The 27334-nt window shown below is 49.3% G+C and overlaps 2 protein-coding genes and 1 non-coding gene across 3 annotated transcripts; 2 read left to right on the top strand and 1 right to left on the bottom strand.

Moving 5' to 3' along the window:
* The first annotated feature begins 730 nt into the window (after nt 1-730).
* On the top strand, nt 731-3956 carry LOC133885512 (iron-sulfur cluster assembly protein 1-like). The gene is made up of 3 exons (XM_062325235.1): nt 731-1155; nt 2912-2966; nt 3558-3956. The coding sequence occupies exons 1-3, from the start codon at nt 858-860 to the stop codon at nt 3718-3720; spliced, it is 516 nt and encodes a 171-aa protein (XP_062181219.1). The 5' UTR covers nt 731-857; the 3' UTR covers nt 3721-3956.
* TRNAN-GUU (transfer RNA asparagine (anticodon GUU)) lies at nt 1917-1990 on the bottom strand. The gene has a single exon. It is a non-coding gene; the product is annotated as a tRNA-Asn (tRNA).
* A 20973-nt stretch (nt 3957-24929) lies between the features above and the next one.
* LOC133885753 (uncharacterized) lies at nt 24930-26361 on the top strand. The gene has a single exon (XM_062325495.1). It carries the CDS (start codon nt 24932-24934, stop codon nt 25475-25477), a length of 546 nt encoding a protein of 181 aa, XP_062181479.1. The 5' UTR covers nt 24930-24931; the 3' UTR covers nt 25478-26361.
* Nucleotides 26362-27334: the final 973 nt, after the last annotated feature.

The following is a 27334-nucleotide window of genomic DNA, read 5'->3' on the forward strand; positions in this document are numbered from 1 at the left end:
CATCACATAAGAAGAATATTAGTGATTTTTCTAGATTTTTGAAAATTTATTTGAGGCCCTAAAAATTGTTAAAATTAATATAAAGTAGTCTTTTTTTTAATAATTTTAGTTTAAATTTAAAAAGGTTTTTTTAATGTGAATCCAATTATAATGGATTACACATGAATTATAAAACACATAAAAAAATTCTATAATTTTTAGAGTAATAAAAAACCACTATTTTATACATAAAAGATAGACAAGAAAAAATTAGCTATAAACATTACCTCTGATATAGTAATATTCGTATAAGCCTTATCGCCCTCTGATGAGACGGCAAGTGCATAACTGCCCCATCAAGAAATGGTAAGACACTGTCACGATATTAGAAGGGCTTACTATCCTTTCAAAGAGTGGTAGGATCTAACCATATCTTGAGAGTGGTAAGGTCTAACCATACCGTGAGAGTATGATAGATGTTTATTGTTACATCAGAAGTTTATTTATTTAATTATTAATATTAAAAAATATAAAAATAAAAAACTACGTGGCAAAAGCCCATCTAAGAAGGCCGAGGCGCCTCACGCTCTGCAGTCTCCACGTATCAACCAGCTCGCACCTAGCCCACCCATCACGGTCCGCCACGTACCCACCACCTCACTCACGCGTTGCCTCTAGAGTCCATATCCCTCGCCTCCGTGGGCCCCACGTGCCACCCCCTGGTATAAATGCCAGGCCCAACCATTGCACATTCGCACGCCTCTCTCTCTCTCTTCCTCCTTTGCGTCCGTGACACGAAGGAGCCCAACGCCCGACGGAACAGAGAGGGCGAGAGGGGAATCCTGAGACGCCTCATCCGAGCTCCAACCTTATCGGAGATGATGCTGCGCGCGGCGGGCAAGCGGCTCCTCGGCGCGGCGGCCGGCCGCCAGGCGTCGCCCGCGGGGGCGGCGAGGAGGGGGTACCACGAGCGGGTGGTGGACCACTACAACAACCCGCGCAACGTGGGGGCCTTCGACAAGGACGACCCGGATGTGGGCACGGGGCTCGTCGGTGCGCCGGCGTGCGGGGACGTCATGAAGCTGCAGATCCGCGTCGACGAAGGGTCCGGGAGGATCGTCGACGCACGCTTCAAGACCTTCGGCTGTGGCTCCGCCATCGCGTCCTCCTCCGTCGGTGAGCAAACACAGCTCCCCGTTCCCTCTATTATGAGCAGATTGCTCTATCCCTTTAGGATCAGGTTTTGAGGTTTCCCCTCGTGTGAATTTGATGAATGGGTGGTCTATAATCTGGTCGATGGATAACTGATAACTGAATTAGCAAATTATGGTGGGTTACTGTTGATTTTGATGGTGTGATGCGGCCCTGAGGTTATCGGTAACATGCTGTTGCTGGAAAAATATTATGCTAGCCAGTAGTTACCAGTTCAATCTCGATTAGATGTATATATCTGCATAGTTTCCCCTAGATGAGCGGATTTATGTATACCTTCAAAAGTACAGTAGTTGTGTTTATGGGGATTATGAGCTATCCAGAAATGAGTTCCGGAATCAAGCTTTAGTGGTTAACAGGTGATCGCTGATGTGGTTTCAGTCTCTGAATCATAAAACTGACTAACTGAGTCCATGCTATTCCCGCTGAACTGATTGCCTATCTTACTTAAGCATGCAGACCGCCTTGTTCATGTAGTGTGAACAATGAGAATAGGTACCAGGAATCGCCTAGCTTTGTTTAAAGGAGAGCGGGGATTTGAACCCAATGCCAACCTTGTTCCTATGGTTGATCAGGTTGAGGGTGCTGGACTGCTGGGCGGTTGGATCCATTTTGAGGCAAAACAGTAGGGAATTATATATATATCTTCCTGCTACTGTAAACAAGACTTAAAAAAGAAAATAATGGCGCTATAGGGAGGGCTTGAAAAAAAAAGAAAATAATGGCGCTAGAGGGAGGGCTTGAACCTCCGACCTTGTGGTTAACAGCCACACGCTCTAACCAACTGAGCTACTCCAGCTAAGCATACTGCCTGTGGTGATATTTTTTATTTGACAGTTATACCGTTCTATTCCCTGCCACTCTTTGAGCAGATCGGTTTGCAGTTTGCAGGTGTAATCTATCTGATATTCAAACAGAGCTGCTTTTGTTACCATGGAACTCAAGACTTTTGGTGATTTGCCTTAGAATATGGCAGTTTTACAATAAACGATGTTGTTAGCATAGACCAAAGGAGGTCACATGGATACGGCTTTTAGAAAAAGCAAATATGTTGAAAAAACTACAGGTTCTGAAGTCAGATATAGTTTTAGCTTAAAGTATTGTGTGATATTTGTTTACTTGCCAAGTTTGTCTGGTATATATATGTATCAAATTCTTCATGTATGGAGGAGCAATTTTGTTGCCCATGTTTATGCTCTAACAATGTGTTTTGAGTTAGGCCGTTTAAAATTAGTTTGTGTTCAGGGCATATCGAGCATCTGAAACCTCTATGTTAGTACGGAATATTCAGGGGGTAGAGTGCCATTAGTTAAACAATCTCGAGATACAAGCATTTTTGTGTTTGAAAGAGGCCAGGAGCGAAAGGTTTCATTAAAATATGATATATGAGTTTGTATTAGTAACAGATCTAATCAGCTGACCACAGTGCGCTTCTGGGCTGGCTGCTTTGGTTTTGTAGATTATTAGTGTATTTCTGCTTAGTGTTTTGTGTAGCTGACTAATCATTTGTAACTAATGGTATTGATGCTTAGTTGCCATACCGTTTATTAATCACTTAGTTTGATTTACTGACATGTTGCCATCACTGGGTTTATGTATTGCCTCCTAAAATGTTTGCCTGATATCAGGGGCATATAAATTTTGCAATTTAAGTTGAGATGGTTTGTTTCATCGAATAATATGCTTAGAGTTGGTTCCTGATACATCTCTGCACTTGCAGCCACTGAATGGGTGAAGGGGAAGCAAATGGAGGAAGTAGTAGCAATCAAGAACACGTAAGTTACTAAGTTATGACTCTGCTTGGATATCATTGTTCCATATTGATTGCTCTTATTTGGCTAGACTCATCTTTCTTTTCTTTATCATTCACTTTAACATTATATGGCTAGACTTATATTGATCGCTTGTGTTGATATCAACCTCTAACCTGCTGGGTCCATAACTCCATATCATTTAGATGCATTGGTATGTGTTTTATAATGATTAGCACTAAACATATTTTCTAGCTCTGCATATGTATGTCTGCTTGTTGCCCATCCTGTGCATCACCTTTACTGTTAATTGTTGGAATCTAACAGATAATCTGCTCTCCCTTGTTATCCCATCAGCTTAGCCTGTAGTCATTCGTAATGGTACGGTTCATTTTGACCTATTCTGTCTTTCTAGCATGAAAATTTTCGTTAGGAGTTTGTGTGTAACTTCCGTATTGTCAGTAAGCTGGTCAGGCAGATTTTTTCAGAATCGTTTTGTTTTACAATTCTGTTGTCACATTATGGGCAAAAGGTTCTCCTTTTTGACCTTGAGATCTCCACTGCATCTTCAATTCGTTAAGTTCTCATGACTTCTTTGTCCTGTAATTTTTTCAGTGAAATTGCGAAGCACCTATCTCTTCCACCAGTAAAGCTCCACTGCAGCATGCTTGCCGAGGATGCGATCAAAGCTGCTGTTGAGGATTATGAAGCAAAGAAGGCGAAGCTGGAAAAGGCAGATGAGGATGGGACGCCCGCAGGGGCAATTCGTACCACCTGAAGTTGGCAACGTGCAGCATACTAGATGGAGGACTCCTACAGTCAGACTCAGACCTAGTGTCTAGTGTTCTCCAGTTCTAGTAACACATCATGTACTATAAATAAGATGATGTCGTTTCATCAAATAACCACACGGGTATAGTGTGCAACTGCTGTTGATAGCAGCAGTGTGGTGCTATGCGCTGCATCTACTGATGAGCTTCTTGTATGTTGCAATTATTTTTCCATGCTTCTTAATGATCAGGTGTCTAAGAAACGAGATCGATATCTCAGGTAATGAAGAACTTTGACCGTTGATGGGTAGGGGAGGGGTTGATTGGGGAGGGGGTTTTCCTTGGTCGCTAGATTTAGAAAAGATCATGTGGACCCGACGGAGGAGATAGACGTAGGGGCGGAGCAACAAGGCGGGAGGGGGAGGGGCCCCACTGGCCGCGGGTGGTGGAGGACTGACGGATGGTCCAGTGCTGGGGCAGGGAGCTTCAAAATTAAGAGGTTAGCGCAGCGACAGGGCTGTAGGTGCGGATCTATCAGAGATGGCGAGAGGAGGGGCGGGGGTGCGACGACAGCGACGGCAGGGGTGAACGCGGTCGTGGAGAAGCCGAGGCGCTCCTGCAGGTGGTCCACCAGGCCACGCGCCTCCTCGAGGGTGAGCCTCGTGATGGCGTCCCCGAGCTCGAGGACCTTCAGGGAGGCAGTCGAGGTGCATGCGACGGTGAAATGTCCGTGGGCATGGGTGGGGAAGGGGAGCGCTTTGGGTAGGGTGAAGGCGGTGGGGGACGGAGAGGAGGGACAAGGCGGAGGGCAAGGCGGTGGAAGCCATGGCGCGTGGGTTCTTGGATTCCACCCTATTGTGGTGTGGAAGGAGAAAAGAGGCGAGAGCTAGGGCGGCGATAAGACAAAGAAGAAGATGATGCGAGGATGGGTTTTTTGTACTATGTGCTGTGGGGAAAATGGATTTGCCATGTCACTTGCGCATTTGCCTTTGTTAGATCTTCAATGGATGACCGAGTAGCTAACAGGGATGGTCATAGGAGCGGAACGAGATCCTCTTATTGGAAAAAAGTCATAGGGCAACAGTACTGTGACTTTGAGCCATTCTCAGTGGTGCGATCTGTGCGATCTGAAACAGTAGGTCGGGGCAACAGTACTATGACTTTGAGCCATTCTTAGTGGTGTGATCTGAAACAGTAGGTCCCGATCAACTCGACAGTTGCTACAACACTTTGCTACAGTATTTTACTGCAAGCTTTTCAGCTACAAATCTCTGTTCAAGTAGACACAAGTCAATGTTCCTCTCCGGCTTTGCCCTTGCAAAGTTAGATAGAAGAAATGTTGTTAACTCTAAAATTCCTATGGTCAGTAGCTAAACATGCATAGTTGCCATCTGGCGCATTCTATGCGCATTAGCCCCCCTTGCGATGACAAGGCATATGCCTCTCTCCACTGCTCAAGATTCATTAAAAAAAATCACCAACTATTGGGGAATAGTCTCGCATGCCCCCTTCGAATGGTGAGTCAAAGACCTCTGGTAAATACTATTTACTGACAGAATATAGTTGTGTTATTTCAGGAAATGTTTGATGATAAATGGACCCTCGGGCAAGCGACTCGGGCCTTCGAAGGTCGACCGAAGGCCTCTCCGCGTCACCCTGAGGAAATCCCCCAACAAGAGCGCCGATTATCATCACATGCGAAGCCTTTGGTAGTCCTTCAGAGGTCAACCGAAGGCCAATTCGTGATGCCACGATGAAGCTAGCTGAAGGTACTCCGAAGGGGCGACGTTTGCTGGAATCCGAGGATGGTGAGGGTACAATTGTAAATACGCTAATGTACTTAGGATAGTACCAGAATACCCTCGAATATGTCGGGAATGTTGCAGTTAGGGGTGTAAAGTTGTAAATTATAATCGAGAGTGGTTGAGTACGGACTATAAATAGGCTGGTACTGTAATTGAAAAGATGAATGACATTAATGATACTACATAGTTTCCCATAAGCGTGTGTCACATTAAAAAGCCTTCGGTTCTCTCTAAGAAGCCGAAGGCCCCTCCCTGTGTTCGGTAACCCAAGTTCCCAATGGTTGGTGCCGTCGGTGGGGATTTAACATTCCGAAGTCATGCCACCCAAAAAGAAGCCGAAGCCACTTGGTACATCAACAACATTGCCGGATCAACTGATTCCAGTGGGGGCTTCGGTCGAAGCACACCCTTTAGCGGTGTCGGAGCCGATCAACACTTTGATCGGTGGAGCTGATGGCGACCAGTAGGGACAGGATGGGGTGAATGTGGTGGTCACAGGTGATGGCGAAGCTCATCACAAAGAAGCTATCCACGAAGATGCAAATGCAGCAACACGGAGGGTAGAAGCTAACCCACGCACACGCTTCGAGGCTTCGGTAGAGGAAAGGGGAAAAGCACATCTTGTTGAAGAGCTTGATGACTTCGATAGCTTTGGAGAGTACAAAGTCGAAGAAGAAAGGGCCGCCATGCCAGAAGTCGAAGAATTGGAGAGGCAAATTGTGCAGAAAAAGCATACACTAAATGGCTTGGCAATGAGTCAGAAGGCCGCTGAGTATCGACGTCGATCTGATGAAGCCAGAAGAACTCTGGACATAATACAAGAAGAAATCAACAGGTTGCAGCCAGGGGGGGGGGGGCGAGCAGACCCACGTGATCACTCCTTCGTCAGCATTTACAGTATGACCAGTGCAGGACCTTCGGCATAGGTCAGGCGCTGGCGATCCAAAATCACCACTCTCTATCGGCTTACAAAACCAGCCATGGTCTTCAGGCTTCAAGATGCCAATGGTGGTGATGTTTGACGGGGAATCAAATCCAAAGAAATTTGTTATGGGTTTTGAGGCAGCAGTTGAATCCACTGGGGAGACAACACAATGCTGGCGAAGGACTTTGTGTTGGTGGTCAAGGGGATAGCAAGGTCGTGGTACTCCGCTTTGACTCCAGGATCTGTTTACTCATGAGAGCAGTTACGTAATGCCCTTTATAGTAATTTCTAAGGCAATCAGGCAGAGAAGGTCACCGCTGGCGACCTCTTCACAGTCAAGCAACAATCAACAGAGACACTGCAGAACTATATGCATTGATTTGTGCATGTTTGCTGCCAGGCGAAGGGTTTGAGCGAAGATACTATCATCGATGCCGCTATCTAGGGTATCAGAGGAGGACTTTTGGCATGAAAGCTTACACTCAAGAGGCCAGAGAGTGTCCAAGAGCTCTTCAACAAGATGGAGGAGTATGTGAGGTCTGAAATGGACCATCTTCAGAGGAAAAGTGAGCTTGCAATGTTGAAGACAATTAAATCCAAATTCATCAAGCTGGGACATAAACGCTGGCAAATCGAGAGACAGATCGAAGCACACAAAAAAAATGAAGCATTCAAGTACACATCAATGCAAAAAGAAATCAATCAGATAGACTCTAGACAGGTCGAGGTCGTGCAAGAGGTCATCGAAACACAAGGTGGGGGTGCTCGAGGCGGCCGAAGTGATAGAGACTATGGAGGTCGAGGCGGTTGAGGAGGACGGGCTTCGTGGGATCTAGCCATATTATACTATGAGTTGCATGGCAAAAGTGCTGGTCATAAGACTAAGCAGTGCCCGCAAGTCATAGCCATGAAAGAAAGCTTAGGGAAGCAATCCTTTGATCCTGCAAGAGTTGTGCATCATGCCGCACATTTCAGGTAGGGCGACGCATGGGAATCCAATCAGACTCGTGACCCAAATCCCTCAGCATTCGCTAATCAGTGACGACCAATGACTATGGTTGTGCCGCAGCCATATGTTCCTGCACCTTCGGCTCCACCAGACCAGACCTTTGGTTAGTTGACAACTTTTCAAACAGCACTCCCACCCCTCCACTAAGACCAGCAATTGAAGCCCCCCTCCCCCCGTAGAAAATAGTAGATCGGTGAACATAGTAAACCGTCGATTCAATGTTGTGTTGGAAATCACTGGAGGATCCAATAAGGAAACTGAATCAAAAAGATAACGAAAAGAATATGTGTGAAGGGTTAACCATGTTGGGTAGGCCCTCTTTATGTCCATTCAAAGTGGTCTTATGTACCCATTACCTTTTCATAGGAGGACATGAGGGTCCTAGATTATTCGCATACAGATGCCTTCATCATGATGGCAAACATTTCAGGGAACGAAATGTACAAAATCCTCATAGATGGTGAAAGTTCGGCAGACATTATCTTTGTCGACACTTTTGATAAGATGGTCATGCAACGAAATGACCTTTGGAAGGCTGGATCCCCATTGCTAGGCTTCGGGGGAAAAGAAATTAATGCTTTGGGAAAAATATAGATCCTAGTTTCATTTGGTAAAGGGTCAAACTTTCGGGCGGAGGATATTATCTTTGATGTGGTTGATATCACCTATCCTTACAGTGCAATTTTTGGACGGGGAGTCTTGAATAAATTCGGAGCAATACCCCAAGATGGGTATTTGTGCATGATAGCCGGTCTCGGAGGTGTCATAGTGGTGTTGGGAGATCAACAAGTGGCCCGTAGAATTTAAGTGGGAAATACTCTGGGCAGGTGAAATGTTCATGTAGTAGCAGAACCTCCGATGAAACCTGAGGAATATGAAGAACATCCACGGACATAGCAGGTGATGCAGGCTAGACACAAAGCCAGACCAAGAAGGTGTTGCCATGTCAAGACAGGCCAGACAAAGCAGTTGTCATTGGAGCCGAGACCACAGAGGAAACTGAGCGAAGGATGATACAGTTCCTTCGTAACAACAAAGATGCCTTTGCTTGGTCGCCGAAGGATTTGCAAGGAGTCAATAGAGAAATCATTCAACATACTCTAAATGTTGACCCGAATGTAAAGCCAAAGAAGCAAAAGCTTCAAAAGGCTTCAAAAGAGAGAGAAGATGCAGCGAAGGCTGAGGTGCAGAAGCTGCTGGATGCTAGAGTAGCACACAAAGCGTTGCATTCTGAGTGGCTGTCCAACCCAGTGCTAGCCAAGAAAAGTATTGACAAATGGAGGATACGTGTAGATTTCACAGACCTTAATAGAGCATGTCCGAAGAATGACTTTCCTTTGCCACACATTGATCAATTAGTTGCTGGCTGTGAGATGTTAAGCTTTCTGGATGCATATTCTATGTACCATCAGGTTTAGATGGCGAAGGAGTATGAGGAAAAAACAAGTTTCAGAACCTCTTTCGGTATATATGGTTTTGTAAGGATGGCCTTCGGCCTTCGAAATGCTTGAGCCACCTTCGCTCTATTGGTCCAAATAGTGCTGAAGTCACAGTTGGGGCAAAATATCTCCACATATGTTGACGACATATTGGTCAAAAGCATCACAAAGGACAAACACCTCGATGACCTTTGAGAAACTTTCAAAATTTTGCGAATTGCATGACTAGAGCTAAATCCAGAAAAATGTGCATTTGGTATACGATTTGGAAGAATGTTGGCCTTCTTGGTCTCAAAAAGGGGTATCGAAGTAGGTCCTCGAAAAATACAAGCAATATTTAACATGAGACCTCTCCAGAGTAGGAAACAAACACAACGTCTAACAGGAAGATTGGCAGCTCTAAGCCGATTCATTGCCAGATCCGCCGAGCAAAGCCTTCCTTTCTTCAAAACCCTTAAAGGCTCTGACCCTTTCAAATGAGGCGTGGAGCAACAGAATGTATTTGATGAATTAAAGAAATGTCTGACGAAGCTCACGGCTCTGACTATCCTAGATCTGAAGGCTGAGTTGTTGCTGTACATAGCGCATATCCTTCGGCAATAAGTGTTGTACTTGTGCAAGAGATGCAAGTAAATGATAAGTTGCAGCAGTTTCCGATATACTATGTTTCGAAAGCTTTGGCAGGGCCGAAGAAGGTTCTATTCTGAGATGGAGAAGATGGCTTACACGCTGGTGATGGTATCACGAAAGCTTCGCCATTATTTCACAGCACACAAGATAACAGTGCCCACTTCCTTACTCCTTCGCGACATGTTTGAAAATTGTGAAGCCATAGGAAGGATTGAAAAATGGCCGCAGAGATTGCAACATTCACGTTGGCCTTAGTCGTAAGGACGATGATAAAATCTCAAGCTTTGGTAGAGTTTTTGGCAGACTGGACGCCGCAGGCCGAAGCACCAGAGGAAATCTCATTAGACCCAGTTCGGATCGTGTATTGTGACAAAGCCTGGGGAGCTTTAGTGCTGGCAGGGCGGCAGTGGTATCTTCGCCCTTGGGTGTGAAGTTGAGATATGCCGCCAAGCTTGATTTTCGGTCAACAAATAATGTCACAGAGTACAAAGCAGTTCTCCTTGGGCTTCGTAAGGAGTGAGCACTGGGAGCCCGAAGGGTCCTGGCCAAGATAGTCTCTAGGGTGGTCTCAAGCCGAATTGACAAGACATTTGAGGCGAAGGAGCTAGAACTAGTTAAGTATATGGCAACAATGCGAAGCATGGAAACACATTTCTTGGGGTTTACAGTCAAAAGCATATCAAGAAATGATAACTTTGAGGCCAATGACCTCGCAAAGGCCGCGGCGCAACATCTGCCAATTCCGCTAGATGTTTTTTTTATTAGAAGTTGAAGGTGCCAGCTGTCGAGGCCCCTTTGCAGGTGACACGTACTGTCACTGTCATTGAGAGCGAAGATTGGTGCTACCCTATAATAGCCTACCTTTGAGGCTACTACGAGCCCAAAGATCATGTGGAGGCAAAACGTATGGTGCGAAGAGCCAGAAACTATAAAATTGTGGGAGATGACTTGTACAAGATGGGAGTTTGTGCACCGATGCTTTGGTGCATATCCCAGGAAGAGGGGCAAAATTTGCTAAAAGAAATACACAATAGACAGTGTTGCTCGCATATCAGCACCGAAGGCCATCTCTGATGCAGAGTCCATAGTCCGAAGCTGCGTGAAGTGCCAATACTTGGCCGAGGGCTCAAACAGGCCTTCGGCAAAGACACAGCTCATTCCACCGGTCTGGCCATTGATGCGGTGGGGGAATTGACATCATTGGACAGTTACCAGCGGCCCTAGAAAATTTGTTCTATGCTATCGTCACAGTTGAGTACTTCTCCAAATGGGTGGAAGTAATACTGCTGGTGACCATAACATCAAAAAATGTCCAAAAATTCTTATGGTAAAACATCATCTGCGCTTCGGCGTCCCTCACGAAGTGATGGTTGACAATGGCATGCAAATTGACAGCGAAGGGTTCGAGTAATTCTACGAAGACCTGGGAATTAAAGTCCACTTCACGTAAGTATATCACCCACAATCAAATGGAGCTGTGGAGAGGGTGAATGGCATCGTCCTAACTGGTGTCGCAAGGTGTCTACAAGGTCTGCCAAAAGAAAAATGGATTGAAGAATTACCGAAGGTCTTGTGGTCAGTAAGGACAATGATAACAAGACTAACATGATTCAAGCCATTTCGTTTGATCTTCGGCGAAGAGGCGATGACTCCGAAGGAATGTAAAGATAAATCATTTCAGGTCACGATTGAATCAACTCAAAGCGAAGAATTGATATCCAAGGATGCACTGGAGGAAATTAGAATGCATGCCGTCGAAAACTTGACAAAATACCAGGAGGAAACTAAGAGATGGAGAGACAAGAAAATTTCACCGAAGGAGTTCATTCCTAGAGACCTGGTACTATGAAGCCTCACCAATACTTCAACTGTGGGAAAATTGCAGAGCAGGTGGATGGACCTTTCTTGGTAAAGAGTTCAGTGAGGCCTGGGTCTTATCACCTGGCTACTATAGAATGGAAAGAACTTCCACATACTTGAAATGCTGACAACCTTCGCAAGTTTTATGTGTAGTGAAGATCAAAAAAGGTGTCTTCATATTAATGGGTGAAGTACCCATAGTAGTTTTACACTTATGCAATTTTAAATTCTGTATTTCAATCAAAGCAATGTACATATGTTGTACTCTTTTCCTCACAGAGGGACCCTTCGTCAGTGTGTCCAGTTTTTAACAAGACAAGAACCTTTGTAAACTCTCTTTAATATTTATGAAATTACCCCCAAGAAAGTGTTTAGATGTATGGAAATTATGTATAATTCATCGTCGAAGTGGTGCAAGCCTTCGATAGAAGGAAGCACACCGATCGATGAAAGGAGGTGAGATGAAGAGACGCCATAAAAGTTGAGGTATGGAATGTCTAAATGGAAGACATCATACCTTTCGACTTGACGGGTGCAAACCCACAGCAAAAATCCAAAGCATGTAAGTTACTTCGTAGTTGTCCTTATTTTAAAATATTTTTCCTTTGGCAACAATTTTGCCATTATGGCAAGTTAATTGTTATTCAATTGCACCCATGCATATCTGTTTGACGCACGAAAAAGCTGAAGTGTTGTCTGACTTGAAAAAATGTGGCGCACCTCTCGACTTGAAAGGTAGGGGCTAAGACTGCCTGCCCCTGCACCGAAGGCAAAAGAGACCTTCGGAAACAAAAGCCATAGTGGTGTCCGACCTCAAATAAGGTGGTGCACCTCTATACTTGAAAAACAGGGGCTAAGAGTGTCTGCTTCCACACCGAAAGCAAAAGAGACCTTAAAAAAAGCTGAAGTGTTGCCCGACCTCAAAGAAGGTGGCACACATCTTGACTTGAAAAACAGGGGCTAAGAGTGCATGCCCCCGCACCGAAGGCAAAAGAGACCTTCAGAAGCAAAAGCCAAAGTGCTACCTGACCTCAAAGAGCTACAGATAGAAGGCTGCTGCTAGTATCATTGATCCATCTGAGGAGACCACCTAGCCAAACATCCTTAAGCATTGGAGGCATGGTTGAAGCACTATTTTTTTCAAAGGTCTTGCTGATAGCCTCACTAGCCACAACAGCCTTCGGCTCCAGGATCTCTAACCGCTCTTTAACAACGTTGCTAGACAGTTGCTTCGTCTGCTCTAATTCGTCGCACAGCCGTTGGGCTTTAGCTTTTTCAGCATCATAGAGGGTTTGAAGCTCTGACACGTTAGCTTCGGACACCGTTAGGTTTTTGTGAAGAACAATTACCTCTTCCTCTAGGCCTAGTTTATCTGACCGAAGGGAACCCACTTCTTTTTCGAGCGTTTGCGACTATGGAAAGGCCTCCTTCATCTGCCGCACATAATACCTCTTCTGGGCTTCGGCTTTCTCCATCCGTGCTTCATACATGGCTCTTAGTGCTTCAACATTTTTCGCGCGAGCCTCTAAGTGCTCCGCGTGTCTACATTGAGTGCGTGAAAGAAGCATAACATGTGGTACTACAACACTATGAGCATGGGTATGCGAAGGAGAGCAAAATAACAATACAAAATACCTTTCCAATTGCAACATCCAAAGCATCCAAAAGTTCAGTAAAAGACTTCCACACGAGTTGAAGCTCGAGCTCGGGAAGGACGAAGCTGCTGAACATCTTCTTTACATCTTTCACCTTCCCAGAGCTTGGCGTAAACGAAGCAAGCTTCAATTCTTCGATGTCGGTTACCTTATCATTGCGCACCTTGCTAAAAGAAATAGGACCTTTGCTCGCATGGGGGAGAGGAGTTGGCGAAGCGCTATGCTCCTCTTCGGTTTTAGTGGCCCTGTGGCCCATAGAGGAGCTAGACGAAGAGTTGGAGGAGGAGCGGGAGGATGACCCGACTCCTGTTCCTTCGGCGTCTCTTGCTTCTTTGGATCCCTCGCCACCTTCATCCGTTGTTTTCGTAGCAACGTGCATATCCAGCGGTTCATCATCTTTATCACTAAGAATGAGGGTGACGAGGTCAACTTGCATAGTAGCAGCAGGCTTCGGTGAGGCGACGGAAGTTTCTTGCGTGTCCTTTGGAGGTGCCTGTTGAAGAGGCACCACATGAATGGCTTCAGGGCCTGCGAGACCCTCAACATCCACCAAGTCATTGGAGGCCAGTTGGCGAGGCCATTTCCTCAGGGCTAGAGCTTTCTTTTTCCTGGCTCCTCGCGATGGAGGGTCTTCGTTTTTCTTCTTTTTTTGGTGTTTAGCAGAGGCCTCGCCAGTCTTGGCATGAGGGGAGCGTCCACCTTCGTCTTGACCTATGGAAGATAGGGACAACTTCGGTTTAACCTTGTAAACGAGACCCTGCATATCAAAACTCCGATTAAGCCGACGACCAACGGCTTGGTCGGCGCAAAGTTGAGCCTCACCTTGGGTGAATTTTCCCATGAGAAGTGTGGCTCTAGTTTCCACTTCAACCACTTTTGTATCTGTTCAAAAGCACAAAATGTAAGATAATAGTAGGAAAATGGAGCACATTTAACATAAATGGATAACGAACAAACCTGTGAAATCTCTAAAATCAGGCTCGCGACGACATAGTCCCTCCGGCCCTTTAGCATTGAAGGTTGGGATGGACTAGCCTTCGCTCAGGGGCCACACCCATGATACCACGAACTCTTTTATGAGGTCGTGCGTGCTCAAGTGCTTTGCACACCGAGTAAAGGCTTAGAAGGCTGCCTTCTGGGAGTCTTTCAGGCGTACATCTGGGACACAGTTCCCTTTGTATTCTTCGCACTTTGACACAAGGTACTCTTTTTGGTCTACCTTATGGCAGAACCACCATTGAGTCCATTCCTTCTGCCACTTATTTTTATAAGCTATGACAGGCGTCCCCAGCCTGGCATGGTAAGTAAAGTTCACATAGCCATAGTGAGCCTCGTTTTGCATGTTGGACGTAAAAATCGGCTTCGACTGGTGGTGAAGTTTGTGAGCTGCAATGAAACCCTTGGTGAGGCCTTTGCTCCTTCTAACTGCCAAAAGGCTGAGCCGAACGATGGCATTCAGTGTCAGCTGGTGGAGGAAGACTTCGACCATTTTTAGAACCTTCGGCACCATCTCATTGCAAGGAAGGTGAAACCCTGCTCGAAAATAGTCCACAAAAATGATGGTTTCGTCTTCTCCGAGGGCCGGAGTCTCCTGGTCCTTCGGGAGTTTGACCTTTGAAATGTCATTGATCATGCCTTCTTTGATTAGTCCGACTAGTACATCTTCGTCAACCTTTGATCACCCGCTCTAGTATGTCTTCGGGTGACCAGATTTGCTTTTCGGGGCCATAGGGTCTCGCAGGGTTCAGAATGAGATGTGGAAGTTTTCGTATGAGAGCAAGTGCTTCAGTGAGGGCGCACGGTAAAAAGTGAGTCGTTGGGTAGAGTGTACACACACACACACACACATAATTGTAAAAGCAATGGCAAACGGTAGTGGAAATGGTGCGTATTGGAAATTGGGTCATGGCCTAAATGACGTTAAGTACGAACTGACGGTAGCTGGCGTTTATGAATCCTAAACATCGCGTGGGGACAAAATCACCAACCCAGTAAAATCAGAGGGGACTATTTGCTAAAAGGTAATACAGGTCACTAGATGTCTTCGGCAGGCCGAAGGGAACAACATTCGGTCACACCATTTGATCCACAGGTTCGGCCCATCGAAGAAGAACCTTACCTGTGGGGGCTGGTATTGGGGAATGCTCTCGCAAGCCCTCTTCGGATGGTGAGTCGAAGACCTTTGGTGAACACTATTTACTAATAGAATACAGTTGTGTTATTTCAGAAAATATTTGATGACAAATGTACCCTTGGGACAAGCGACTCAGGCCTTCGGAGGCCGACCGAAGGCCTCCCCACGTCGCCCTGAGGAAATCCCCTGAAGAGAGCGCCGAAGCTATCATAGCAGGCGAAGCCTTTGGTGGGCTTTCAGAGGTCAACTGTAGGCCAATTCGTGACGTTACGACGAAGCCAGCCGAAGGTACGCCAAAGGTCCCATCTGCGATAGACCTTCGGGAGCTCGGGAGAAGCGGCGACATTCGCTGGAATCCGAGGATGGTGGAGGGTACAATTGTAAATATGCTAATGTACTTAGGATAGTACTAGAATACCCTCGAATATACCAAAAATGTTGCAGTTAGAGGGGTAAAGTTGTAAATAATAACTAGGAGTGGTTAGGTACGAGCTATAAATAGGCTGTTACTATAACTGAAAAGATGAATGCCATTAATGATACCGTATAATTTTCCGTAAGTGTGTATCACATTAAAAAGCCTTCGATCTCCTTTGAGAAGCCGAAGGTCCCTTGTGTTCGGTAACCCAAGTTCCCAACACCAACAATAAAAAAGAACTTTGTATTTGTACTGCTAAACTGAACCATACCTATTCTATGTGAAAACAATAACACAAGTTCCCGTTTAACACGATTCTAGCTTCTAGCTCCATATCAGGTTTTGAAATTGTTAATTAAGATCAAATAATTTAAGTCTTTATTTTATATTGAAATAGAAATATAATGATTTACTCAAACACCCTCGATGTATCATGAATTTTTAAAGTTAGAAACAACAAACTAAAAAAATCTTAGAACTATAACTTTACTAAACACACCCTGCCTCGTGGGGCAGGTCTGCACCAAGAAGCACCTGCGGCCCCGACCACGCAGGGATCGCGTCGCCTACTACGACGACGACATGGAGGGCGGGTTCGGCGCGCACGGGCCTCCTCATCGTTACGGTGGCCACGGCATTGCCAAGATGGAGGCGCCGGCCGCGCCGGTGGAGACGCCGGCGGCGGGTGACGGCGCGGCTGCGGTGCACCAGACTGCGTCGTGATGGATTAGGTTGTCATGTAACATGCCTCTGTACGTATGTAATTGTAATTGCTTCTTCTTAAGTTGCCTGGTAGTTCTCTCTTGTGCATTGTTTTGGTGCGAACAGAATTTGTTCTCGGCAACTGTAAAGATGGAATCGTGACTGTGAAAATGCCCTAATAATGAGGATCAGGCAACCGACTTCATGTTAAATTGTGTGCAGTTGTGCCCGTTACATTTTTGAAATTGCGCATAGGTGTACAGAGGATTCCGAGGCTTAAAAAGTTGTTATATGGAGAGGGTATCGAGTCTACTTTCTAACGAATCAAACAGTACGTATGGGATTTTGAGCTTCCTACTAAGAGATTTGGCTATTTCATTAGAAGATGCATGCGCAAACATAGCTGGACTTGGAGAGTTTGTGGTTTACAAGAACTTCCAGATGATATCTAACTATATCATAGCTTTCCACATGTTTAAAATACCCATATATGGAGATTGACCGTAAGAAAGTTTGAAGTTGATTCGGAATTTGCCACGTCATAGCTACACAGACCCGGGTTAAAAAAACCTATAACTCTCGCATACAAAATCTGATTTGGGCATATTTGTACTCTATAGGAAGCTAATTTGATGGTCCACACCAAGGATCTATCCCAGACTCTGTTTCCTTTTCGTTGCACCGTAATATTAAAAATAAACCAACGGTAGAAAGTTTAGTCTTACTTTTCTTTGAGTCTAAGTTGAATAATAAGTTTGTTTCCTATTTTTAATGTCTTAGTCTATATCAGTTATAGGAGTGTGTACATATAACTCATACTCCATATTATAAATATATTTTAGCTACTCCACCGTGCCGGTCATGCAGACTGAACATTGAGCATCTAGTATGACTGACAGATGAGGTAGTAGTACAGACCATTATTTTTACTAGTACGCATTTTTTGTTTGTGAAAGTACTAGTACGCATATTTAAGCAGCAATGCACATGAACTCAGACACAGCACCAATTTGACAGCGTCAAACGTGCAGCCCTGGATCTGGATCTGACTTCTGGTATGCAGTGTACACGGCAAGCCCTTGTTCGTACTTCAAATAATGTTTGATTACTTGTACTAGCTACGTGTATTAGTATCTGCTGTTCAAAATTATATAGAAGATAAGAAGTTACAGTTAGCAGATGCCAGCTTAAGTATATCTCTCTGGCCTCAACCAACTTTGCCTTCAAGATACAGAAGGCGCAAAACGGCTTCTCTCTCTCTAGTCAGGCATATATCTGCAATTCTGTTGCGCTTTCAAATGGTGTTTCCGCTTTCGACGGAGCTGGAGCAGTTGCAGCTGAGGAAGGCGTTTCGCCCCGCTCTTTGACGGCGCCGGCGGCAACGTGGATGGATCAAGAAACTGCAGTCGAAGCGGCTCCCCAGTGCAGGTACTTACATCGAACTCGTCCTCTCCGTTCTGCTCCGATCTTGCTTTGTTTGCCATTATTGTCTTCTTCATCCACGAGAGCAATGTGAGGCCCGGGGCGGTGGTGAACGACGCTGGCGAACGCTGGAGCTCGCCGGAGAAGATGAACAACGCACGCGAACACTTGAACACAGGAGACACCAGAACACACGAGTTTTGTGCCGCTAAGAACAGACGGCGTTTTCTGTTGTCTTTCACTTGATTAAATACCGAAATTACAAGGCAAAGCGCTCGGCCATTTTCCGCACGTCGCGTGGTTAGCGCGTCCATCCCCACGCCCACGACGTTGCTCACGGCTGAGAGCCCAGGTTCGTGGCGAGCTATTCTCGGCCACGGCCTCTACCGCGCGCACGGCGAACCACACACCTGGTGCTCATGCGCGCATGCAAAGAGAGAACATGCAAACTAAATATAGCAAGGCTTAATCGAACAAATCTCCTCCTAAGCCTTGCGTACCTTATTGAGATCGACGAGGCCGAGCTTGTCGCGCAGCTCACTGAAGCGCTCACGCGGCAGTGCCTTCGTCAAGATGTCCGCCAGTTGCTCAGCAGTGCCAATGGAGGCGACGTTCACCCTTCCTTCTTCGACGCATTCACGAATGAAATGGAACCTTGTGTCTATGTGTTTACTGCGATCGTGGAAGACCGGGTTCTTACTGAGTTGGATGGCGGATTGGTTGTCGATGTGGATCTTCACCGCGCCTTCCTTCTCGCCCTTGAGCTCTGCAAGGAGGCGCTCCAGCCATACTCCCTGACAAGCAGCAGTAGTCCCAGCAATGTATTCTGCTTCACATGATGACAGAGCGACGACCTTCTGCTTCTGACTTTGCCAGGTGATGGCGTTGTTGCTGAGGAAGAAGATGACGCCGGTGGTACTCTTGCGGGTGTCGACGTCCCCGGCATGGTCACTATCACTGTAACCGACTAGCTGTGCTTCCTTCTTCTTCCTGGTATAGCGGCAGCCAAAGTCCAGGGTCCCAGAGATGTACCTAAGTACCCTCTTCACTGCCATGAGATGCTCGGTGGTGGGCTTTTCCATGAATCGACTGACATACCCCACCGAGTATGCCAGGTCCGGTCTGGTGTTCACCAAATACCGGAGTGAGCCGACGATGCTTCGGTACTTGGTCGCATCGACTGCAGGGGCTGTGCTCTCCTTGCTCAGCTTGAGACGTGGCTCCATTGGAATGTGGCTGGCGTTGCAACCCTCCATCCCGGCTTTCCTCAGGATTTTGAGCGCGTATGCGCTCTGCCCAAGGGTGATCCCGTCTGCTGACTGTGTGACCTCCAGTCCGAGGTAGTAGTGCAGCAAACCGAGGTCACTCATCTTGAATGTGGCCTTCATCTCCTTCTTGAACTCCTCAATGTCACCGGTGTTCCCACCAGTGATCACCAGATCATCGACATACACCCCTACGACAAGGTGCCGCGCGCCCTCGCCGCGGAGGTAAACTGCATGCTCGGAGCTGCTGCGCTTGAAGCCAAGCTTGAGCAGGGAACCATCAAGTTTCTCATACCAGGCGCGTGGAGCTTGACGGAGGCCGTAGAGTGCCTTGACGAGGCGCAGCACCTTCCTTTCTTGTCCCTTCAACACGAAGCCTGGTGGCTGCTCGACGTAGACCTCTTCGCGCAGTTCACCGTTGAGGAAGGCTGATTTGACATCCATGTGATGTACGGTCCAGCCTTCGCTCGCGGCGTGCGCTAGCAGGAGCCGCACCGACTCCAGTCGCGCAACCGGCGCGAACACCTCGTCGAAATCCACCCCTTGCCGCTGTACGTAGCCCTTCGCGACTAGCCGGGCTTTGTACTTGGAGATGAACCCGGCTGCGTCTTTCTTCGCCTTGTACACCCATTTGAGGCCAATGGGTCGAGATCGCGGCGGTGGTTCAACGAGCTCCCAAGTGTTGTTAGCCTCGATCGCTGTCATCTCATCAAGCATGGCGTGGCGCCAACACTCGTGCTCCTGCGCCTCGGCGAAGCTAGATGGCTCGACGTCGTTCGCCAGGAGCAGGTGCTCCTCCAGCTCCCGCTGTGCTAGGCCAGGTGCTGATGAAGGGCCCAGCACGTTGTCCAGCCGGCGAAACCGGAGCGGCGCATCATCATCATGATCAGCGTCCAATTCCGCCTCGTCATCTTCAGGTGGTGACGCAAATTCCACCACTCCTCCTGCAGCTTGTACTGGAGTGGTGGCCGACTGCCACCCGGCACCGTGCGATGTTGGTGAAGACGTTGGCGCGGGTGATGTCGAGGTGGAACCCGGAGTAGTCACCGTCGTGGTGGTCGTGGAGGTCACGGTGCCCGGGTAGACCTGCTCACCCGTCCCGAGCTCGACTCTGAAGTCTGGCTCAGCGCCGTCGAACTCCCCGCTCCAGTTCCAGTGCGCCGCTTCATCGAACACGACGTCGCGGCTGACGTGCACTCGGCGCGTCTCTGGATCGAAGACGCGGTACGCCTTGGACCCAGCCTCGTACCCGACGAAGATGGTACGTCGACTCCGGTCATCGAGCTTCTTCTGATTTGGCGCCGTGATCTTCATGTGGGCGATGCAGCCGAAGGTGCGAAGATGGTGGACACCGGGAGCGCTGCCGGTCCAGAGCTGGTAGGGGATCTTGCCGCCGATGCTCTTGGATGACGAGCGGTTGAGCAGATAGACAGCCGTGGTGACTGCCTCTCCCCAGAACACGCCGGGAAGTTCCTTCGCCTTCAGCATACTCCGGGCGGTGCTCACCACGGTCTGATTACGTCGCTCGACGACGCCATTCTGTTGAGGAGAATGTGGCGCCGTGAGCTCGCGGCGCAGACCCAGTTCGGCGCAGTACTCTTCGAAGTCCCGCGCCAGGAACTCTCCTCCTCGGTCCGTGCGGAGTGCACGAACCAGCTTCCCGGTCTTGCGCTCCGCCGCCGCCTGAATGCGCTTGATCGCCGCGGCTGCGGCGTCTTTGGAGGGCAGCAGCGCGATCCACATGTACCGCGAGTAGTCATCGACTAGAAGGAGGAAGTAGCGGTTACCGCTGGGCGTAGGTGGCGAGATAGGCCCACAAAGGTCCCCGTGCAGCAGCTGCAGCACCTCGGTTGAACGCGAGAGCGCGCGCTGCGGGAACGGCGTCCGCCGGTGCTTGCCGGCGAGGCACGCGTCGCAGACTTGGTCGACGTGGTCCAGCAGAGGCATGCCGCGGACGAGCTCCTCGCGCCCCATCTTCCTGAGTGCGCCGAAGTTGACATGCCCGAATCGAGCATGCCAAAGCCACACGTCCTCCTTGGCGTGAGCAGCCAAGCACACCGGCCGTGCAATGTCGACGTCGAGCACGTAGAGCCGGCTTGGGCTCTGGTGGATCTTGGCGAGTAGGCGACGCTCCTCGTCGCGGATTCGCATCACTCCTCCCTCCACGAGCACCTGGAACCCCACCTCGTCGAGCTGGCCGACGCTGATGATGTTCGTGGTCAGGCGGGGAATGAAGTACGCGTTGGCGAGGGTGCGGTGCTCCCCGTTCTTGCAGGCGAACAGGATGGTGCCGCGGCCTTCGATCTTGACGACGGAGCCGTCGCCGAAACGAACCGTGCCCACGATGCCGGTGTCGAGGTCGGAGAACGCGATGCGGGATCCCGTCATGTGATTCGTAGCGCCGGTGTCCAGGACCCAGCGCTTCGAGTCCCGGTCCTCCGCCGCGTCGAAAGCGGCGTACACCTTCGCCTCCACGAGCTCGAGTTGGCGTGGCGTGGTGACATCGGCGGCGGCATCGGAGGTGGAGATCGGAGGCGGCGCCTGAGGGGAAGGAGACAGAGTGTGCGACGCACCCTCCTCCACGGCCCCGTGGGCAAACATGAGTGTGGGCTCGTCGTCTTGGGCCACATGGGCCTGCTCCTCCACCTTGAGTTTTCCACGACAATGCTGAGCCCAGTGGCCTTTCTTGCCGCAGCGTTTGCACACATCATCTGGGCCGGCCCGACCCGAGCTCGAGCCGCCGCGCCCGTCGGAGTTGTTGCTGCCGCCGCGACCGCGTGGCTTCCCGCGGCGTTTGCCCCGGCCACCGGAGCTCGAACCTCCGCGGCCGGAGTCCGTCCCCTTCTGCTTGTACCTCTCCAGCCACTGCTCCTCCGTAAGGAGCAGCTTGCCACCAGCAGGTTGAGGCGGCGCGGGTTCAACGTCGTCTGCCGCCTTCAATCTCCCAGTGACCTCCTCGATCGAGAGCTGGGATATGTCAAGAAGAGTCTCGATGGATATGACCAGTTGCTTGTACCTCGGACGCACGACGCGCAGGTACTTCGCGACGACCTTCGTGTCCTGCTCCGGATCGCCGAGGGTTGCCAACCGCTGGACGATGCCGGTCAGGCGGAGCGCGAAATCCTCGATCGCCTCTCCGTCACGGAGCGCGATCGCCTCGTACTCGGCGCGGAGGTTCTGCGCCGTCGCCTTCCGCACGCGGTCGTCGCCGATGCGGAGTGTCTTGATGGCCTCCCAAGCCTCCATTGCCGAGTCCTTGACGGCGAGGGGGGCGACCATCTCCTGGGGCACCGCACTGCATATGGCCTCCAAGGCGGTGCGGTCGTCGTGGAACTCGCCATCACCGTGCGCGACGACGTCCCACAGATGGCGAGCTTGAAGCTTCAGCTTCATCAGCAGCGACCACTCGTTGTAATTTGTCTTCGTCAGCTGCGGCCAGTTGCCGGAGCCGCCAGTCTCCCGGATGATGCGCTCAACGATGACTTCCCGCGGACGTCTTGCGTCCCGGGTGCGCGAACGGCGAGACGGCGAGCGACGCGGACGGCGCGACGGCGAGCGCGATGACGAGCGCGATGGCGACGTGTTGCCTCCGCCGTGGGCAGATGGCCCCGTCCTGTCGCCGCCCGGCGGGGTACGGCCACGAGGTCTCATCGGCGACACCATGGCGGCCGCGGGATCCTCACGCAGGCTCTGATACCAATTGTGAGGCCCGGGGCGGTGGTGAACGACGCTGGCGAACGCTGGAGCTCGCCGGAGAAGATGAACAACGCACGCGAACACTTGAACACAGGAGACACCAGAACACACGAGTTTTGTGCCGCTAAGAACAGACGGCGTTTTCTGTTGTCTTTCACTTGATTAAATACCGAAATTACAAGGCAAAGCGCTCGGCCATTTTCCGCACGTCGCGTGGTTAGCGCGTCCATCCCCACGCCCACGACGTTGCTCACAGCTGAGAGCCCAGGTTCGTGGCGAGCTATTCTCGGCCACGGCCTCTACCGCGCGCACGGCGAACCACAAACCTGGTGCTCATGCGCGCATGCAAAGAGAGAACATGCAAACTAAATATAGCAAGGCTTAATCGAACAAGCAATGCGATGGCAAATCCTGAAACAATTGAGCTTACAAGCGGAGGAGCTGCTCTTGGAGCTCGCAGCTTCCTTTCCTTTCCCAACCAAGGACTAGCTGACGTTTGTGATCGCTGGAGATAGTCCCTTCGTAAGACATTGGCCTTTGCTTCCGTGCTCCCACTATCTAACAGATACACTGATGCATCGTTTAGTTTAGGTTTATACATGTACTCTAGATTGATCTATTAATTTGAAGGTTAGTTGTGATTCCCAATTGCCGTCTTTATAAAAATCACAGTTCCTCATTGATCTCTTACGGGAAACTTTAATAGCTTTTGGTCAGATCAAATGTTTCTCATGTCTCGTAACTATTCCTGATTTATTTTTCTTGACCAGTAGTCACTGTATGTATATGGATCGTCAACGAGTTGAGAACACGCAGTCGGCATGGACTGTACTGCTACTGCTGCTGATGTATACTACAGTAAAATAGATACTTGCTCACGCCAATTGGATCACGTATAGCATAGCTCCTGCATTGCTCTGCTTGTGTTCGTAACTTGAAGTGTTGTGCGCCTTTTTCCATCGAAGGGTTGGGTGAGCATTTGGTGCCTTTGGTGGACTGCTTAGCTATGATTTATCAGCTAGCTTGACTTACTAAGGTCATCTTCACATTTTCTGTCACTCCAGCTCCCTGCACCTACGTTTCTTCAGAACTCAGATAATCAGACAAATAGATCAGTTTGACAGCTCTTGCGAACTAGATACTAGTCAAAATTCAAGCTAGTGTGGCTAATCTGTTGCAGGAAGAACAGTACAATGCACTACCAAGTACCAGACAGCTCGTAGCATCGATCATTATCATGAGATTCCGACATGTTCTACACATGCATTGATGCATCTTTCTCCCTCTGCAGCCACTTTTCTAGTCAGCCATCCTGCATGCTATTGCTTCAGTAATGACATACTGCATGGTCATCAGCTGCACTTGTCGTCATCTGATCAATGTGCTTGTCCCAAAGCCCTCTCTGAAATCTGCCACTCTCCCTCAAGATGCCGTGCAGGCCCCCCATACTCCCAACAGCACAGTACAGTAGCAGTAGCACTCGGTCACTGTCACACCTCTCTCTGTCTCTCTTTCCTACAAGCCTCACCCACATTGATTTCATACGGCCGTGCATGCATGCATGTGAGTTTACACTGCAAACCACTCCCAAAGAATCAGACACGAGATCGAGATGCGTTGGCCGCTACAGTTTCCATTTGTACCTCCATGGCTGAACCGCTGACGTGTCCGCACAGGAGCTAGATTAAAATGCCCGGACACTTGGCGCCCTGCCCGGCCTTCCCCCACACCCAAGTTGCGTGAGAGCGAAAGCACCAGAGCTTGCAGTTTTCGAGCACTGTAGCTAGCTGTCCTTGCATCGCCAAAGTGACCACCGTTCCGTGTATGGTCTATAGAGTGATCGCACTGAAGCTACCTTACCTTACCTTACCTTACCTTACCCTCTGGCTACGAGAGGAAAATGGTAAATTCAGTCTTGTTTTTTGGTTTTTTTGCTTGTTTTCTTGCAGCGAAATGTGACGCCGTGACGGCCAGAAACGAGAGGCGTCTCACTCGGCATTCATAAGCTGTTGTTTGTAAGGACAGTGATGCTACTATGCATGTCGAGTCCTTTACTGAGTCAGTAACAAAGTTTAACCTGCCCCGGCCTGCAGCTGCGGGGCGCAGTGCACGCGCTCCGGCTGCTCTTAACCCGAAACCTACCTACAAAACGCTTGCCGTGTCATGTCACGAACGCACGATCATTCGCCGGAGACCCACCGCCGGCCGGTTCGGTTCCCAAGCTCACACTGCGCGCCCTGCGCGCCTTTTTGTTGTTGTATGATGAGCAGGGGGAGGGAGCAGCAGCGTGAGGCGGCGGTGGCCGGGCGGTGCCGCGGCGGTGGTGCAATGGCGGTGCCGCGGCGCGGGCGCTGGTTCGACGACGAGCCGCCCACGACGACGGCAGCAGCAGGAGCAGCAGCGGGGCGCGCGGGGTGGAGGTGCCGGTCGTGCGCGGCGGTGGCGATCGCGGACTGCGTCGCGCTGGGGTGCTGCCCGTGCGCGGTCGTCAGCATGCTGGGCCTGGCGCTCGTCAAGGCGCCGCTCGTCGTGGGCCGGCGCTGCGTCGGTCGGCTCAGGAGGCGGAGGCGGTTGCTGCTGCACAAGAAGCGGGTGCGCGACGTCGCGGCCTCCGCGGCGTCGGCGACGACCGCGACGTGCAACCGCGAGAAGGGCGTGAAGGTGGGGACGCCGGACGCCGCCGGCGCGGTGGCCGTGGAGGCGAGCGCGCCGGGTGCTGAGGCGGAGCTGGCGTGGCTGGAAGAGATGTACCGGGTGGGGCACTGGGGCTTCGGCCGCGTGTCTTTCTCGGGGAAAAGCCCGTGAAAGCTAGACGCCAGCCGCACGCGTGCGTGCCGGCGGCAGCGGCCGCGCGCGCCGCGCGGCGATGGGGAACAGTTCGTCGTCGGATTCGTCAAACGTGCAGTGCTGCTGCATGATTGGTGCGCCGATGGGACGTGGCTGTGGCCGGCGCTGCTTGATTTGATGTTTTTGTCGGGTGCACGGCACGTTTGGCGCCTAGTTTGGGTGCTGTAGTTTTCATGTCGAGGAGGTCTGTGGAGATTAGTGGCTGGGAATTGGATGAGCAGCTTTTTAGCTTGCACGAATCTAGATGTAAAGTGTCATTGTTTCCTGCGGAAGGGAATTGGCTTCTGTGGATGAGACGGCTCTTTGTCCAGTGACACGTTCAGAAGAACGGAATTGTCTCCCTACTCAGTACCTGTAGGAATGGAAATGTGTCCGGATGGAGCAAAAACATTCTCGACTCGGAACCGACAGCCTCACTTGAGCTTAAAATAGCAAACGAGTGAAAACCGTCATCTAAACTCGGCACCTGTCTGGTTTCGGTGCATGTCAGGTTTAGATCAACAGTAACAGGATATGGAGAGGATGGATCAGCCGACAGATATCATATTAGTGACGACTACTCAACACGCATCACTAATGTATTATTAGTGACAGATCCAATAAAAACGTGTCACTAATATGCCTTCTGACCGGGATTATTAATTACGGTTTCTACTTTCGATGCCCACCTTATAGCACAACACAGGGGAGAGGAAAGAAGGAGATTGGGAGGGAGGTCACCGCTCGCCGGTGGAGCCAAGGGCAAGTGGCAACTGGGGACGACAACGCATGTGCGCTAGGGGTGTGAAGATACGGGGGAATGGTTTATGGACCGTGGAGATTTAGGGCTCGGCCGCTCGAGGCAACTTGGCGTGGTGTGATGTTTCTCACTTTTAGCATGGGTTGTGTGACCAACTAGGTGAATATTCCTCTTGAGCAATTGAGTTTAACAACCTGTAATTCACTGATCCATGAGTAATAAAATTAATCTCAATACTGATCTGATCCATTTTGAATACTCAACCTAACATATCCGTGAAAACAAAATAAAATCCGAATATGGACCCATCAAACTAGAACAGCAGGTATCCGAACCTACAGGTTCAAATGTTCAATTGCCACCCCTGCACTTGCATGCATGATTGGTCTGCGTATCTTTTTTCTTTAAATTTTGATGTAGCGCTGTGTGATGTCGGGTCCCCACAAACTAATCTTTAGCTATTAGGATCCCTTATTCTCTACTAAACTACTGCGCCAAAGAAACATAACCTTACTAGTGTAATGGAGTACTGTGAGAGAAGGCTATGGCGCGCTGTGTGCAGAGATCAAACGCACTGTTCCAGAGCTCAGATGAAGAATACACGGGGAAAAAATCGAAAAAATACAACAGAGAGGAGCATCGGCCCAAGCAGCACGGACACACTGCAATTTTTTGGCTCATGAACATGATTACGACGGCCATCTTCTTGTTTCATTCAGGTGCAACATCTTACGGAGCAAGCAACCTGTACTATTTTACTAATTCTTATGTAATGTTAATCCAAGCGACGCGCAAATGTTAGAATGTTTATCCAGCATTGTACGTGCAAGAGGTTACCATGCCACCACCATGCAACATTAGTAAAATAAATCATATTCCGTACTACTTTACTTGGAATGAAGTATATTGCTGGGGTAATACGGAGTCGAGTATACGCCATACAGCTCGGCATCGTAAGCATGTATAGCCTCCATCTTCAACCTCCCATCTTCAACGCTGACTCCCAACGCCCATTTTGAAGATGGTCAAAAGGTCATCTTCAACCTCCTATTGCTCCCTCGACGCTGGCTTGCTCT

The sequence above is a fragment of the Phragmites australis genome, chromosome 11 (assembly GCF_958298935.1).
Source record: "Phragmites australis chromosome 11, lpPhrAust1.1, whole genome shotgun sequence".
NCBI classification, from domain to species: Eukaryota; Viridiplantae; Streptophyta; class Magnoliopsida; order Poales; family Poaceae; genus Phragmites; species Phragmites australis.

Bases quoted from the DNA above. Each gene is read 5' to 3' on its own strand.
- LOC133885753 (XM_062325495.1), top strand. From the start codon at position 24,932: ATGATGAGCAGGGGGAGGGAGCAGCAGCGTGAGGCGGCGGTGGCCGGG.
- LOC133885512 (XM_062325235.1), top strand. From the start codon at position 858: ATGATGCTGCGCGCGGCGGGCAAGCGGCTCCTCGGCGCGGCGGCCGGC. The intron at 1,156-2,911 runs GTGAGCAAACAC...CTGCACTTGCAG, and splicing joins CATCGCGTCCTCCTCCGTCG to CCACTGAATGGGTGAAGGGG. The intron at 2,967-3,557 runs GTAAGTTACTAA...TAATTTTTTCAG, and splicing joins GTAGTAGCAATCAAGAACAC to TGAAATTGCGAAGCACCTAT.